Source organism: Triturus cristatus, chromosome 5_1 (genome assembly GCF_964204655.1).
Source record: "Triturus cristatus chromosome 5_1, aTriCri1.1, whole genome shotgun sequence".
Taxonomy (NCBI): Eukaryota; Metazoa; Chordata; class Amphibia; order Caudata; family Salamandridae; genus Triturus; species Triturus cristatus.
The window spans coordinates 528,385,180-528,403,384 of NC_140587.1; the positions used below are offsets into that span (position 1 = coordinate 528,385,180).

The 18,205-nt window shown below is 39.8% G+C and overlaps 1 protein-coding gene across 4 annotated transcripts in view; it reads right to left on the reverse strand.

Moving 5' to 3' along the window:
- The window catches only part of LOC146831152 (uncharacterized), a 1,851,363-nt gene that overhangs the window by 1,641,389 nt on the left and 191,769 nt on the right, over window positions 1-18,205 (reverse strand). For 3 of the 4 annotated variants that reach the window (XM_085605390.1, XM_085605391.1, XM_085605392.1), the window contains exons 3-4: window positions 1,116-1,199; window positions 587-733 (exon numbers count right to left, since the gene is read on the reverse strand). The exons of the other annotated variant lie outside the window; for it this stretch is intronic. In XM_085605390.1, coding sequence (XP_085461516.1) covers window positions 587-733; window positions 1,116-1,199 — 231 coding nt within the window. The remainder of the gene's footprint in view (window positions 1-586; window positions 734-1,115; window positions 1,200-18,205) is intronic. 4 annotated transcript variants of the gene reach the window in all.

Below are 18,205 nucleotides of genomic sequence, written 5' to 3' on the forward strand. Positions count from 1 at the left end.
AAGAGGGCAGACGTTTGGACAGGTATGATAGGTTTAGAAGCAGGAGGAAATACTGAAAAAACAGCTACAGGTGTACCCTTCGAAGGAGCCCTCGTGCTAGGACACTATGGCAAGGACTCAAGTAGAATTAAGAGCCGCCCATAAAACAGCTGGTCTATGAATCGTTTCATCGTTGCAAACTAAGCTTCCTGGTAAAGCCAGTCAGGTAAGAAACACATGTGCCCTAAATGCGTTCTGGAATGCACTGCCTTGAAAAAGTACCTGCTAAGCCAAGGTGTAAGGGAGCATGCGCGGAGAGAGCCTGGCTTAATGTTGAAGTATACGCACGTTCACTGACCTGGCAAAAGTAAACAGGTCAACAATTATGTGAAGACATTTTGCGGCACGAATATAACTTCTATTTTATGTTGGCAAACGCAGCCAAAGGCAGAACTAATTGAAAACCAATCAATTGTAGACGGTATGGACTCTAGTCTCCATCTTCTGCTGGCTCCGCGTCAATAGGTCGTGCTGAGTTAATTAAGTGAAGGCACGAGCATCTAAATGTGTGTGGTACAGGGCAATTAATGACGTCTTGGGACAGTACCTGATGAGTGGCCTGCTCGTGCAACTTCTGGGACAGCTCCAGCTCCTTCTGTAGCCTCTCGACTTTAGATTCGCGCAGCCTCAGCTCAGACTTTAGGCGACACTCTTCAGTCCGGAGCTGGTAAATGACGTGTTCCTGGGACTGGAGCTGGAAAACAACATTCAGCCAACAAATTACCACAGAGGATGCAACTGAAGTCTAGTGATCACCATGCACTTTTCTATTAGTGAGCAAAGGCACAGATACATTATATATATATATATATATATATATATATATATTTAAATATAAAGAGAGATCTGTGGATATATATATATACACACACACACACACACACACACACACACACACACGCGCGCGCGCACACACACACACACACACACACACACACACACACACGAGTTGAATCTAACTAATTTACCATTATGCAAAACTGGAGTACAAACAAATGCTTGCAGCGGAGACCTACACTTACACGTATAGGATTTTTAATAATGGTTTTTAACATAACTTGAGCGATTGCCTTTACCTCAGCAAGAAGTCCATCTTGTTTCTGTGGCCGAGGAAGTGCTTCCTTCTGCCGCCTCTGGAGCTCATCTTTCTTGCTCTGCAGCTGCAGGTTTACACACAAAGACAAACCACAATGTCAACCAATTGGACCTCACTTAAGGACCCGCCGAGATCGATGTGAGAAGCAAGGGATGAGGCAGGACCCCATCTCTGAAGTGCGTTGCTCAAACTGCTCTTTCATTAAAGGATGCTCTTTCTTATTGATTTTGGCTTAAGTAATGAGAAAGCTTATCCAAAAATCTTTAGCATTTGGGCTGAAGTTAAGAAAATCAATGCCGCCATTTCCCATTTGAACTGAATATGTGAGTTTTATCTATGAGACACAAGACAAAGACAAAATCGGATAAATCGATAGCGGTGTCAATAGAACACGCAGCTGACAAATAGTATTTTTAAGCAATTAAAGTGAGCTGTACACATAGGTAGGCTAATCAATTACCATGCTGTGCTATTAACAGATTCTTCTAATTTGTACAGCATTACAGGAGTGCGGGCTAGGGAATGAGTAAGTACTTGCTCACCGTCACTCTCTTTATCCCTGAAGGTGCAAACTGGACCAGGTAGCATTCTCTCCCTTTGTAAAGTATGCACACGATTCTCCCATCGCCTGTCCGCTGCATCACATGTAACCACTGTTTTATACTTCCAGTATAAGCATCAATCCAGTGCTTAATTTGTTAAATATTAAGTGCCAGGGCTCTGACCAGGAGGCCACTGCAGCTTGCACCACCCTTCGCCCTTTTCATCGCTGCCAAAACAACTACTAACCATCTCTCTCGCATGTAAATGCGACAGTTCAGATTATTCCAGGTCCCGAATGCTAAAGGAATGGCTGGGGAGGCAGGTATTAGCATTTTTAATGGCTATTGTATTCCTAAACAACCCTTGTTCTGCTCATCTCTAAATTAGATGAGCAGCGCCACCATGTGGTAAGACTGTTCTAAGTTTGGTGTTGACAATTAGGTACTGAGCACCGGAAACCAATTAAGTGCCGGTGCTGAGCACCGGAAAGCACCTGCTCAAATTAAGCACTGCATCAATCATGGTTTTGTTCCTAATCCTAAAAAGTGCTTTAATTTAAAACAATATGAATGGAAAGAAGGAAAAATCAATGTCTATGCCCGATTTGCCGTTTTTTGAGGTTTGGCTGCCCCCTCAAGGCGCTAGTACAAAAAGGACACCTTACCGATGCAAGAGACTAGTCTTACCCTTGAACCGACCTGGGTGAACATTTCCTCCTCCCACCAGGGTGACATCATCACCATGGTGACTCTTGTACTCCGCGCCCCAAGTGGTTCTTTCTTAAGATTGAGAGAACGCCAATATGACAGGGAGTTGACAGGCGCACTTTATGCACAGGAAGAGAAGGGCACTTGGAGGCACAAGCCAATGCGCCAAACTTACCAAGTTCGGGGCAGGCTACCAACACAATCATCTGCTTTCCCATACCTGAGATGTTTTTCTCTCGGCCCATACCAAAGCTGTCAATGTGACAGAAAAGATAGCAGAACAGCACAGTGGAGTGGCCAAAGGAAATGTGCTTAGCAGAGGTCAATGTGTGCCGGTGGGCACCAGGACCCTTGATTCCACCAACTGGTGGTAATAAAACAGCTTTTTGGCAGCCCAATAGTGTTAACAGATCGAGACTGGTATCACCCTGTTTACAAACCACTAATGGAATCTCTGTCTTTGCAGCTTGAGAGCAAGAAGGATACAGACAGAAATACCTCTACTGGCCCTGACTTTCACGCTATTAACTTTATGAGCATACACAATTGAAGTGATTTCTCTTTTGTTCCCACTTTGGTTCTCCCTTAGTTTTGCATTTTAGATGTTTTAGGCTGCCTCCGCCTGCTCTGCATAGTCACATATAACACATTTGTTTTTGCGATAGTAATTTGATAATACGCTCTACATGTTGTTTGTTATTCAGGGACTCTTCCATGGAATTTCATCTAAACATTTTGTAAAGTATGACTTGGAATACATACCAGTATAGAGTACTGTTTTCTTTACTCATTCAGCAACAGCTCCTAATGCTTAGATAAAACACGGCCTGACAGCTGCATCTCCAGCACAATGGTATTATCATATAAACTGTGTTTTGTCCCCTAGGGGGCAGAGAGGAGAATTTCAGCAGAGAGGACTGTTCTGGAATGACAGAAGGGCATGCAGTCCTATGTACACTAAGCTTACACTTATGATGTGGACCCCTAACTTCATACACCAGGTATGGGGTCCTAGGTCAATCCCAGAGATCGCAAATATATCCCTGTGCTCACAAAGTTAGAGTAGACCTAGACAGATATATAATTTGATATGGTTGGGATGTTTGTCCAATACAGTATGTTAGCAATGCTAATTGCTTTGTTGGTTGCATCTGCCTAATGAACGCAGCACATTTGCTTCATAATAGACTACAGTAGTTTCAATAAATATATTGTAAACTTCTTTCGTGCCTGTCTTATGTTTACTACGGGCATAAATGAGTGAGTAAGTGAGTAAAGAAATGGGAGGATCTGTTTCCATGGTTCACTTGGGGACAAGAGGGTCATGTTTGAGGTTGCCAAAATCATGTATTACTCTGGGAAGTTTGGGAGTTTTGGTGAGGCACTGTGAGCTAGACAGGATTGGACAACAGGCACTGACGTCGTAGAGAGACTCAGCCCTTACTGTCTGACGTCTTGTCCTTCTAACATACATTTCTGTGTTACCAGCAGAATCCTTGTAACACAATGATTTCATTCTCAACAATGAATGCAAGAACCCTTAAGGTAATCCATGTTAGTGATGCATTCACTTACACTTTTGATTCATGTTGCTTGGTGTATGAGTCCTTAATTCCTAAACATTTTTTTTTTTCCTAGACTTTGTGTTTGTGCAGTTTTTTCCATTTAAGATGTCTTGTATAGCGCAAACGGCGTTGCCTCTAGATGTTGAATTCAGTTCAGAAAGTGGATGGTTGTTTATGATGGCATGACTAGGAGCTCTGGAGTTAGCACAGGTTTCTGTTAGTCACAGAGTCCTCAAGGTGTGAAGGAATAACTCAGCTTTCAAAATACGCAACGCTCTAAAGAAAAAGAATTCTTAGGAGGGAGAACCAACCACTGAACTCCTTGGGGGGAAATTGGCTCGCTCGCTTAGCTTGTTGGCTGTAATCTTGGCTTATCATGTTCAATTCAGGCAGTGGGCGGAGCCAGTGATGGAAGTAGGTGTTGCCATTGGAGGAAAGTGGGTGGCAGACTTCTAAGAAGAATTTTAGGTACCTGCAATTACTTTGTTGTATATTCTTTTTGTAGTAATGAAGTGGTGACATTAAGAATACTTGAATCAGTACACCGAGTAATTCGTACTTACATGTGCAGTTGCCCTTCCTTTCTACCAATGGACAGATAGTGAAGCATTGTTAAGCTAGAGAGGACAAATAACTTCCACATCAGAACATAGCCCTAGTCAAACACAATTGTTGCTTCAACTCAGCCTTGATTTTAGCGCTACAGTAACTTCCAATGCATACTGTTCAGAGAAGGCATATGAGGTAGTAACATGGTTGGCCTACACAATACCTCAAATGAAACATGGTGCTAGAAAGCCACAGTCAATGCTTTGGCTTTTACTGCTTGCACAGACAACCTCTGAAAAATCAATTCCCTTACTTGTGTAGCACTTTAAAATGCGATAAGCAATTGATAGCATAAAATACAACTTCTCAGAGGAAGGGCCACCGTCTGTTGAAAAAAGTGACTCCCAGGACCTGAGAGAATCACATAAACAAAGAGTTTGTGTGTTCTCTCCCTAAGTTAGAGAGGTGCATTCCGAGGATTTTGACGGAGATGATTACGGTGAAATGAAGTGTGGGTTTTAAGAACCGCACTGCCCCAATAAAAAGGCATTTAAGGTTCATGTGAATAAAGGAGCTGTAGCCCAGACATTCTCCTTCCTTGGGCAACCATAATTAAAAGCTAATTTTACATTTCAGCAATTCGAAGTCACTGAAAGTCATTGCATTAAACGCCCTATGAGCCCACACAGGGACTCCCAACTATTTACATCACAAAGCCTATGGTCTCATAAAGGTGGATATAGGTGACTCACTAACATGTTTTAATAACTGTAATTTGGAGTGTGAAAAACTCCTCATCAGAGTTCGAATTGGGTATAATAACAAACAGAACATGTATGAATTCTCCTGGATGCCAGAACAGGGTTGTTTTTAATAAAGGGCTCATGCTTCATTAAGACTGCATAAAAGAGGATTAATCTTCTTTTCCACTGCCCAGCCTCATGAGAAGGTCTGAAGGGTCACGATCTAAGGGCCTGATTACGAGTCTGGCGTTCTTCCAGCCACCAGACGTAAGGTGGCTCACCAGTGGCGGTCCACCATCCACCCCATTATGACTTCTAAAGTCAATGCGGCACTTGACTGTCGGCTACACCAGCGAACAGTCATTCCCTGGCAGTCTTGCAGGAGAGCCACAATGCAATATGCTGAGTGGGGACATTTTATAGCAGGAGTGCGGAGCCCTGAAGAGAACACAAACCTGGGGAATAAATCCGTCCTTTCCCGCGCACCCAACACACGCACCATTTACTCTGAAACGTTTGCCTAGTGAAGTTTTAAAGCTGCCTTGATTATGCTTATGCTCTCCAGAGAAGGACCTGAAAGGTCCTTTTGCCAGGAGAAAGGGTAAGAGTAGAAAACTATGTCATTCCGCTAAAGCAGAGATAAGCCACAGTGGATAATATCAGTGATGCGTCCCTTGTCAATGCTAGCAGCTCCAAAAACACAATGGGATGATGCATCTGGAAGGCGTAATGTTCAGTGTGTACTTTTAGATTCTTTCACATACGCACAATATATTTGAGAGTAAGTAGAATTCAGTGTGCATGTGTGTAGGCTCCATGTCAGGTGTTAATAATTCTCTTTATTAACCCTTTCATTTAAAAGACGAAGGCCGTCACGCACCCACATAGTGCCATGCTTCAACACATGTTCTTCCTTCTAGTGGTTATGGACTGTACCAGTGGGAGCTCCAAGCCTTCTTCAAGGGGAATTCTTTCTGACTCTATGTGTTTGTCTTCTAATGGTGACGCATTCAAAAAGAGGAGCAGGGACAGCTATGCACTCAGAAACTGCACGTGTGCATTTGCTTCCATATTGTGCTCAGATTATTTCCCCTGCTCGTAAAGGCACCTCATCTAATGTAACCTTATAACCCGCCGTAGCGGGCTATACTGGCTATTAAAGGCCTGTTCCAGCGTTAAAGGCCCGAGCCGAAGCATGTTTGTGGCTCATCTTTAGTTCTGAAAGTCCCAGCTGTTTAAAGAGCACCACCACTGATGGAGTTGTAAATGGACATAGGGTGGGACTCCATGTCCAAAAATGAATGAATACCTACATCCATATTATATGCCATATGGAGCTAACCATGGCTAGACTCCCCCAATAGTATCAACCTAGTGACACATTCCGACCAATTAAGTCACCATTAATTTGGTATTTGTACATAATATTGGATCATAAATATCGAGTTTTTAATATTGTGACACATTAAAATTGTGATGCAGAAATACCGTGGGCATAAATATCGAATTTTAGGTAAGTAAAAACGTTTGCAAGAATATTGGTCTATTTAATATCGTTTACAATAACATAATTTTAAATAATATACTTTAAAAATTATTTTAATGTGTTTCAGTTCATGGTTTAATTATATGTTATATATTGTTTGAATAACTGTTATTATTTGTAATTATTGTTTTCAATCTGAAGTTATTTATAAGGTAATTATGAGTTTCATTTAATTGTTTTATTGTTTTTCTAATTTTTTATTAGCATTTTTGTAAAAATTCATCACAGGAACAACAATGATAATAGCATTCAACATGTAACAATTCATAGTAGAGAAATGAATACATTAGAAGTAGAAATATATATAGAAGATAAGTACTATTTGTTAAAAAATAGGATATATATATGTGAATAAATACGTAAGCAAAGAATTGAATAAATATAAGAATAAAAAAGAATTAAAAAAGGGGGGCTTTGAGATAATAGATAATGTGGACAGGTACAGGAAAGAAGTTAGATATCACATAGTATAATATGACATGAGATAAGGGCAGATAAGATAAGATAAGATAGGATAAGATAATATACGGTTGGATGAGATAGAATAAGATAAGATAGGATAGGATAACCAGAGGTGGGTAAAAGTAAAGGGTAAAAAGGGGAAGAATATAATTGGACTAAGGTAGAGAAATAGTAGCAGTGGGGGTATTAACATCAATATCAACACCACTATTCATATTCAAGAAAGGTGACCAAACCTGAAGGAATATGTCAGTTTGATACTGGAGGTTAAAAATCACTTATTCATGTGATGCTGTGTGTATCATAGTTGTCAGCCATTCTTCTTGTGAAGGAGGAGATGTGGATTTCCAATGATGTAAGATACACATTTTTGCGGTGGCCAGTGCTGTATGGACAAGATGACGTTGGGGTTTGGAAAGTTTTGGGGAGAGATGATGATCATGAAGAAGTATATTAGCAGACCTAAGCGGGAGAGATAAAGGCATTGTAGATCGTAAGATTCTACCTACATAAGTCCAGTAAGGTTGTATCATTGGGCAGTCACATATAATGTGTGTGGAGTCACAATTGGTATTAGGGCACCTCCAGCAGTTAACATGTGAGAGTACACCAGTCTTCTGTAGTTTTGCAGGGGACCAATGCCACTCATGAAGGATTTTGAAAATGCAGAATTTTAGTCTAGCTTCAGGGGTGACTTTATCTAAATTTTCCAGTATTTCCTCCCATTCCTCATCAGTGTAAGATACTGAAAGCCGATTCTGCCATTTGAGTTGTAGCGTCTGTGACAGGGGTTGAGAGTGAAGGTGCATTGTAAAAATTTTGTAGAGACCAGATATTTCTCCTTTATGTTTACTCCAAATGTTTAAATATGTGACTATGAGTGAAGTTTGAAGCATGGAAGAAGATAGAGGGAGGTGCTTTTTCAAACATTGTTGAAGTTGAGTATACTTTGAAGATTGATGTAGTGGAAGACCAAATTCTGCTCTAAGTTCTGTGAAGAATTTAAAATCACCATTGTGGAAAAGCTGATCTAGTGTTTGAATACCTGCTAGATGCCATAATGGTCATGATAGCACTTTCTGATTTATACAAATACTGTATTGTTCCAAATGGGTGCTTTTTCATGAATGTTTGGATTTAGATCTAATAATTGGTGTGCTCTTTGCTGACAAAATTGGATTTTGAGTTTGCTGATGAGTGATTTTAATGCCATATAATGCAGAAATGCCTGGATCAGTAACTAAGAGATGCCATTCTATATGAACCTATTGAGGAACGTCAGAAATTCCCGGTTGCATATATGATAGTTGCGAAATTTGTAATGCCAGGTTATATTGTTCAATTGAAGGGAGACTCATTACTCCATAAGTGTGGTGTGTTTTTAATTTAGTTATAGCTAAATGAGGTTTTGTGGTACCCCATATAAATCATTTTATTTTAGAATCTACAAGTCTCAGCGTAGATAAGGGAATGTGAAGAGGAAGCATGCCTAAGGTATATAAAAAACGTGGTAAGTAACCATTTTAACAGCTTGCACTCTTCCCCACTTGGAAAGATCTAGAATTTTCCATTTATCAAAATCACGTTGCATTTGGGTAATCAATGGATTAAGATTGTCTGAAACCATACATTTCATACCTTTATTTACTAATATACCTAAATACTTAAGGTGTGAGGATTGCCAATGGAACGGGAAACCATGAATAGCCGCTTTTGTGGTACCATCAGAAATTGGTAAAGCTTCGCTTTAGTCCCAATTTATTTTATAACCTGAGAAGGATGAAAAGTTGTCTATGATTTGGAGTAAAGATGGCAGGGAGCGAGGAAGATACGTGAGAGTGAGTAAGATGTCATCTGCATATAAATACATTTTGGATTTATCGATGGGGAGATTTATGCCTATAACTTCCTCTGACTGATGAATAGCGGCTGCCCAGGGTTCTAATGCCAAAAAAAAAAGGAGCAGTGATAAAGGACAACCCAGACGAGTCCCTCTTAAGATTGGAAATGGGTCTGACAAAAAAAAACACAATTTACTTGTGCAGAAGGATTATCATATAAGAGATGTCTTTTTTGGACAAACTGCTTCCTTAAGCCGAAGCGTTCCAGCACTTTGAAAAGATATTCCCACTCTATGCGGTCAAAGGCCTTTTCGGCACCTTGTGAAAAAGCTGATGCATCTTGTGGGAGCTTCTTGGCCCACCACAATGTATGTGTCAATGTACGTATGTGATTCCTAGAGGAACGCCCTGGAACAAATCCCACTTGGGTTGGGTGAATTAATGAAGGCAATACCTTCTTAAGACGAGAGGCCAGAATACTGGCAAGAATTTTTATATCACAATTTGAAAGTGAAATAGGGCGATAGCTGGCACAAAGTAGAGGGTCCTCTCCAGGTTTATGCAGTATTGCAATTATTTCTTTGTTAGAGATGGGACCCAAGGAATGTTCTCGTTTGGAAAGCTGCATGTAATGAATCGACCACATTATACCCAGACCAACGATAGAATTCAGCTGGAAATCCATCCTCTCCATGAGCTTTATGATATGATAAATTGGATATGGCTTTCGCAATCTCATCCTTGCTAATCTCTCCCTCAAGAAGGGCCATAACCTCATCAGAAAGACGGGAAAGATCTACCTTTGAAAGAAAGTTAGTCAATCCTTCCATGTCTATTTGCTTCTCAGGTGTGTAGAGAGATTTATAAAAAGAAGCAAATTCATTTACTATATCTTGTGGCCTAGTAAGAATACTACCCTGGGATGATTTGATAGCTGAGATGGTCATGGCTGCCTCCCTTTGTCTTAATTGTGCCGCTAGCAATCTGCCTGCCTTCTCTCCTTGTTCGTGATGTCTCGTTTTCATTCTTTGGAGAGCAAATTCTGCCTTAGAGGTAAAAAGTCCATTTAATGCCATTCGAGCTTGTTCTAAAGATTTACGATTGTTTAAAGTTGGGGTTTTGGTATATAGGCAGGAGTATAATAGTATTTCCTGCTCTTATTCCGTTTGTCGTGCAGCATTCCGTTTATTAGCCAGTGCTGCTTCACGCATTAGTTGGCCTCTAAAAGTAGCTTTAGCCGCAGCCCACATCATTCTGCTTGAAGCCACAGATCTCTGGTTGGTGGAGAGATAATCTTGAAAGTAAGTCTGTAGTTGGGTTTTACCCTTGGGAGATTTGTGTCGGTGTATATTCATGCGCCAAGGTTTGCGTCCTGGTCTGGGAAGATCAACTTCCGGAGCCAAGAAAACCAGGGAGTGATCAGATAATGCTGCTTCAAAGATACAGGAGTCTTGAAAAGATTGAATCAATCCTTGAGATACTAAAAAATAATTCAAACAAGACAAGGTGCCATGAGTTGGAGAGAAGAATATATATTCAGTATCTGATGGATGAGAGAGACGCCAGGGGCCAATTAAGCCATGATCTGCTAGTACATCATCCATTAATGTTCTAGCTGCGGCATTACTTTTGTCTAACTGACCAGTTTTGTCTAGAACGGGGTCTCTCACGATATTCCTATCCCCACCTATGAGATAGTGTGATGCACCAATCTCTGTTAATAAGCAATTCAGATGGAGAAAGAATGATTTTATGGTTCCGGTTGGGGCATAGACTGAACCTACACAAATACATGTATCTCTGATACATATGTTGGCAAATGCATAACGACCTTCAGGATCTGTCAATGTCTTTGAAATCTTAACCTGGAGAGATCTGCGGATGCGGATCACGACTCAACATTTGCGAGTGGGACCTGCATGTGCCGGATCACCTTTCTGTATAATACTATAGATCACTTTACCCACCCAATCTCTACACAATTTCTCGGACTCCAATGCATCTAGATGCGTCTCTTGGAGTAATGCCACATCTGTTTTTTTAGATTGAAGATGTGACAACACTTTTTTCCATTTGATGTAATGAGTGAGACCATGGACATTCCATGTTAAGACAGAAAGAGGGTGTGGTGTTGCGGTGGTAGACATCTCTAAAGAGTACAGAGGAGGTTGAGAGAAACTGTAAACGTATGCTTATAAGATTTTAAAAGTCAGAAAAACGTCCTGAAATAATACAAATTTAAAAATAAATATAAGGGGAGAGGAGAGTAAAGAGAAAAACCAAGGGTTCCCCCCCCCCCCCCCTTTTTGTAACAGATAGATATATATAAGCAGAAGAGCAGAGAATGGTCAAAATGTTAGAATAAGAAGTTTGTAGATGTAATACGTTTTGGAAAAGGTGTGTTGTTAAAATACGTAGATGATAGCAACAAAGTGGATCTTTTAGCTACAAGTCTAGACTTGTGGGCTACTCACTAAGGGGGAGCCCCATCTGATGGGACCATCAATGGTAACGGAGACATCTACTAAATAATATAAATCACATTCCAACATATTCTTTGGAATTTAGAGGTCAAAATGAAGAAAGAAAAGGAAATGAGTATCATGGGAATACAGTGTAGGAGAAAATAAGATATAAGGCAAATGAATGACATGATAAGGTAAACCAGACAAAATATAACAGTATTATAAAATATTCACTGGAAAAATTGTTAACTCATCTAGTCAGAAACAGATCAGAATATTCTTATCTTATATGTGAACAGTGTAAGAAATAAGTAGATATAGCAACAATAAAGTAACTTATTTGTGTCAAAAAGGTAGTCGTATATTAATATAGCAATACTCCTCTTATCTATAATGAATAATATGAAAAAACATAATATTTAAATATTACTATGTCAAGGAACTAGTATATCATAAATATTCCCTTTTTTATCGTAAGTAAATAACAGATCAATTGAATATTAAACATTGAAACAATTAATTACCAACTTATAAATTGATTAATTAATTAAAGAAGTATAAAAGAAATTAGAAAAGAAAAAATCTAAAAATAGAAATTATAATTCATAACAGGAAAAAAGACTAAGACGATTTAAAAGGTTCAAAAAGAAAATGTTAGTGAAATTTGAGAAGAAAAAGTAGAAAAACGAATAATAAAGATCAAAGAGGCAAAGAAGTAAGGAAAAATAGTGTCAACAAATATATTATTTTACCAAAGATAGTAAAAGAAACTGTGCATAAAATAACAATAGACAAATGTGAATAGATCGAACAAGAACATGCGACTAAGACAGACAAACCATGAAGGAAGAAAAAGAGAAAGATGTTAAACTAGTTGTCATATCAGAGAATTATTAATAGAGAGCTATCATCATAACATCTTTAATATGAAGCAACAGAATATTAAGTCAGAATTCAAGGTACATCCTCCTCAATAAATGAAGGAGATTTAGAAGAGAAAGAACATTCAGTTAACAATTATATTTCATAATAAGAGAAAAGAGTGAAAAGATTAAAGAATAAAGAGGAAGAGAAGCAAGGAAAAAGGAAATATAATATTGTCATAAAAAAGGGTATGCCTGAGTATAATAGATGAGTGTGAATAAATCTGGCTATAACAGTAGACAGGGACAGACCAGTCATGAAAGAAGGAAGAAAGAGATAATAAGCTAATTATCATATCAAAGAGTTATTAATATAGAGCTAACATCATAACAATATTAATATGGAGTAATAAAATATTAAATCAGGGTTGAATCCTAAACGAGCATACATTTCTATCTAAGTCCTTTCTTCTGTTACATAAACATTCTAAGTTACCCTAGACGTCAAAGATCTTTTTATTGTTGTTGTGGAAAATGAAAAATGTACCTCAGAGAAGGAATGAGTATAAACCATGTGTTGGGGAGAGACAGTGTTCAAGACATGTTGAAGCAGTCATCTGATATTTATCTAAGCATCTACTACTGTGAATTTGAATAGATTAATTTCCATACATTCGTGGATGCAGGAAAACAATCCATTGGGTATAGTTAAGGAAACATCTTATCAAATCAGAGTATCAGTAGATAATTAAGTAAGTGACTTCTAACTGCTTCGTCAGATCGCAACTTCATTGAATTGTGTTTAGGATTTAATACTTATATATACTAACTCTAAATTCGTAATATTTTTAATTGGTTGCTATAATGGAAAACTATAAATAGATTCTTATCATAACTTTAATTAGAAATAATTAAACATTAAATCAAGATTCAGGGTACACCCTCCTCAGTAGATGAAGGAGATTTCAAAGGAGAACGTGACTTGTCTCTATCTCTATCCTGCGTAAGAGCTGCCACTGCTTGAAGAGCTTGTGAGCGGTCGCCAATGGAATGCACATGACGAGGTGGGTCTCTTACTCTCCTATTGGAATGACCTGGATTACGTCGAATTCGGCCAGAAGACGTCTTCGAGTTTAATGAAGGAGGCTGAGATTTAAACTCTGATGTAGACACAGCACAATCCATGTTTTGAGGAACAAAGTTCTCTAAAAATTGTTGAAGATCATCTGGGTTATAGAATTCTTTAGAAATGTCGTCTTTGGTGATTCGTAGACATGCTGGTTCAAAGAGTTCATATTTAATGTCTAATTGACGCAGGTGAGGTCGAAAGGAGAGAAAAGCTTTACGGCGATCATTTGTTTCCTTTGAGTTCATTTAATTGTTCATAGTAATTTATAGCGTGGTAGCGGGTTCTGAGGTTTGTAGGGCTATAGGGTGGAAGGGCAATCAAGTATAATTAATTAAAAAAAAATATATATATTTTTATTTAATTGAAAATTATGTACACTATGTAATTATAACATTTTTGAGATTTTTTGGGTGTGTGCTGGGTTTGTAGAGGTATGGGGTGTGAAGTTAATTAAGTATTAATTATTAATGTAAGATTAATTTATAATTAAGTAAATTGTGCAATTTTTTATTTTTATTTTTTAAATTTTTATTGCAGTTTTTATATAAAGAGCACACAGTTATACAATTAGTGAAAACGTGAGAATTAATCAAATCTTCTTACCTATCAAAAGAAAAAATTCATACTAATTCACAAGACAATCAAAAGAGGCAAAGAAAACACAGTTATCCAACAAAACTTGCAAACGCCAATATTTGCTATGGCTAACCATATTACACCCCCCGCAGATTCAAGTAGATCAGGGACCATTAGATGCCTGAGACTCCTTCCAGCTTAAAAAAGGGTCCCAGAAGCGCCTACCCAGCAACCTCCCTCTTTTGCCCTTATCCTCATAAATACCTCTTTCCAAATTAAACAGAGCAAGCAACCGTGCGAGCCAATGCTGGAATGTCAAGGCTGCTGGGTCTAACCAGGTCGAAGCTATGCATATCTGCACCACGGCCATAGCCAGGAAGAGGAAGCAATAAGATGGATCTCACACTCCGTTACTACTAACCCTGAGAAGTATTAAAGCCGGGGTTAACTTAACTTTCAAGCCCAAGGTCTGGTCAAGAAATTTCTCAATAGAATTCATTGAAATTTCAAGACATGGGCAGGACGCAAACATATGAACTAAACCGGCATCCAAGGAGTGACACCGAGGGCATCTAACTCCCAACTGCCCCTTCCATTGTGCAATCTTCGCCGGGGTGTAATAAAGTGCAAAGATTGTCTTATAATGCTGAGCTTGAAGCCCCAGCAGAGCACAGAACCGTCTGCCCCAGTTCTAAGGAATCAAGAAATGTCGCCGGTTCTACACCCAGCCGTTCTGCCCATTTCTTCCCATGTTTTTCCAGATCATCCTGCTTGAGAATTTCTAGTTCAGCACACATTGTATTTATAGTGCAATTCCTGCCATCTCTAATAGCATCAATGACTTTAATTTTACCAAAGCCATTCAGCCCTCCTACCTTCCTGCTGAAAAATCTTTGTAACTGCAGATATTTAAAGAAGTTTGTCCTTTCAATGTCAAACTCAACCGGGATTTCGCTGAATTGGCGAATTCCATCCGTCCGTCCCCAGTCTTCCGAACCCCTGGCCTCGCCCACTCTGCCATAATTGAATCTGAGAAAATTCCGGGAAACATAGGGTTTTTGTACAGCTGAGTATAGAAATGTATTCTCCCAAGGCCCGTCTTCTTTTTAAGTGCAGCCCAGATTTTAAAAGCTGCCAGCAAGGTCTTAAATCGTGTTTTCTTATAACAGCTGGGCTCACTAAATTTCACAAAACAGTTCACCGCTTCATCGCCAAGCAATAGCTTATACACATCTGGGAGCCCTGCTTCAGCCCAGGGACCCGTAGAGCACCCACCAAATAAACTACTCATATATTGGAGGGCCGCAGCCCAATAATAGGATTTAAAGTCAGGGACTGCAAAGCCACCTCTTTCCCTAGGCAGTGACATATACCCAAGAGCCCTCCTAGTTTTCCCATGTGCCCAAATAAACCGATTTACTATGTTCTCATGTGCCGCAAACCAATGTTTTTCAAGTTCTAAGGGTATTGCCCTGAACAAGTAAAGTATTTTGGGGAAAAACACCATCTTTACCACATTACAGCAGCCCACTAATGACTTATGTAAGTTGTTAAATCTGTCAAAGTCTGATTTTGCCTTCCTGATTACGGGCTCGATGTTTCTTGCCACTAACATCCCCAATTCCGACGCAATATCAATGCCCAAAAAGACAGCTGATTCTGTCACTCGAGAATCGTCCAGATCCACATTCCCATTCTTAATTATCTGTTTTGTCTGCTTATTTAGGGCATACCCTGAGAACCTACCAAAGTCATGTGCTACCGTCTCAACTGCAGCAAGCGCAGTTGAAGGATTAGAGGTAATGATGGCTACATCATCCGCGTAAGCCAGACCTTTTGTTTCCAACCCCTGACAGACAATAGGCTTAATTCCATTGTTAGCCTCCAGCAGCCGTATTAGCGAATCAATATATATGGCGAAAAGAAGAGTGGAGCACAGGCAACCCTGCCTTGTCCCACATTTAATAAAAAAAGGTGTGGTATATCCCCCATTCTGTCTTATCCTAGCCGTTGGTGCGCTATACAAAGTCTGAATGGCTTCAATGAATCCTCTCCCGATGCTGAACCATCTCATAGCCTCCCAGAGGTAGTCCCAGGAGACCCTATCAAATGCTTTCTCAGCATCCAAAAGCATCACAGCCATAGGGTCCCCTGAGACCTCAGTTGCATCAAATAGGGTTATTACCCGACGAGTATGTTGCGTTGTTCCCCTCCCTGGAATAAACCCATGCTGACAAGCGTGTATTGTTTTCCCAATAATATTATTTAATTGTGTCGCCATAGCTTTGGAAAAGATTTTAACATCGCTATTCATAAGTGTTATTGGCCTAGACGACCCAGGTTCCCTGGGTGCCTTACCCTTTTTCAAAAAAATTATGATATCTGCTCCTGCCCAAGACTCTGGAACAGAACCACCCTTTTGATCTTGGCAAATAATATCAACCAAATCAAGTCCAATTAAATCCAGAAAAGATTTGTAAAACTCTAGTGGGATCTGTTCTGGACCGCCAGCCTTACCAGAGAGTAGACTGCTCAGTGCACCAAAGATCTCGTCCTGGGTCAGTGTGGTCCCAAGCATCTCATTATCTTCAGGGTCAATGCTCTGAAAAGGAATTCTACTTAAATACCCCTGGATTGAACTTTGCTCCATCTGAGGTTCCTCACTATATAAACGTTGAAAAAAATGTCAGAACGCTTCCCGGATCCCGGGTGAGTCAACAATTAGATTCCCACTATCATTCACAATTTCAGGTATCTCACCTGCTATACTCTTTTGCCTCAATCTAACTGCTAGAGTATGCCCCACCCGTTCACTGAACTCATAGCAATGCTCTTTTTTAGCCAGAAAGCTTTCTGCAGCCTTGGCAGCTGCCGATCTCCAATTTTGGCCTTAGCTAGGGCCGACCGAAGAAATATATCCTCGATTGGTTTGTCCATATTAATAGCAATAGCAAGCTCCACCTCCATCCCAATCAGAGTATTGCAAAGTGCTTCCTCTCGCTGCGCCGCCTTTTTCTGCCAGTGCAAACTGTAACTCAATGTCTCCCCTCTGGCCCCCGCTTTAAACACATCCCAGACTATCCCTGCGTGAGCGCTATCCCTGTTAATATCCCAAAATTCCTTAATCCATTCTTTCATATGGAGCACATATTCTGGATCTTTTAGAAGCCCCCTTTCAAAGGTCCAGACCCGCTTGAGCCTCACCCCCCCAGTAAAAGTTGCCGTTAAAACTAAGGGGTTATGATCTGACAGTATCCGAGGATATTTCTCTATCCTAAACCTTGAGATAAAGAAAGTGATATAAAAAAATAGTCAAGTCTATAAACAGCCTTGTGGGGGGCAGAAAAAAACGTACTACCAGGATCATCGGGCTTAAGATAAGCCCACGCATCATTGAGTCCATTATTCCTTACTAACTTCGTAAGAGCCTTGAAAACCCTCCTTTTCCGACCGGGATATCCACCTCCCACTTTGCCCCAGAGCCCACCCAGCCCATTAATATTAAAATCCCCACACATTACTACAGGAGTGGGCCATGTTGCAAGCTCAGTATCTAAAAATTCAAAAACCTCAGGATCATTCCCGGTCGATCCATAAACTGAGCAGATTGTAAAAATGTCACCTCCCCATGAGCATTCAACCAAAACCCAACGGCTCCACCTATCAGACAATTTTCTTTTGGCTATTATATCCCTACTCTGGGTAAGGATAGCGACCCTCTTGTTCGAGTACCTTGCTTGGTATTAACCATAACTTTATATCCAAGTTGTTCCAGGATATTACCTCTGGTGCCCTCTATATGAGTCTCTTGAATGTATAATATAACAATTCGCAATGTTTTAAATAAAATTGTGGCCTTTTGCCTTTTACCTTGATCATTTAGCCCACAAACATTGATTGAAGCAATTCATTATCACATATTAAGCAAGTTTCCTTCTATCAAAAAACCTGATTGCCTCTTTAATTCAAGCAAGACAGATCTACCAAAGCTCATTTTCTTTCCATTTCCATAGCTATTTACCAGAGTTTCTCTCATGTGTTGTACTGTGCAGTGTTGTGCCCTTACCCACCTCACCCCACC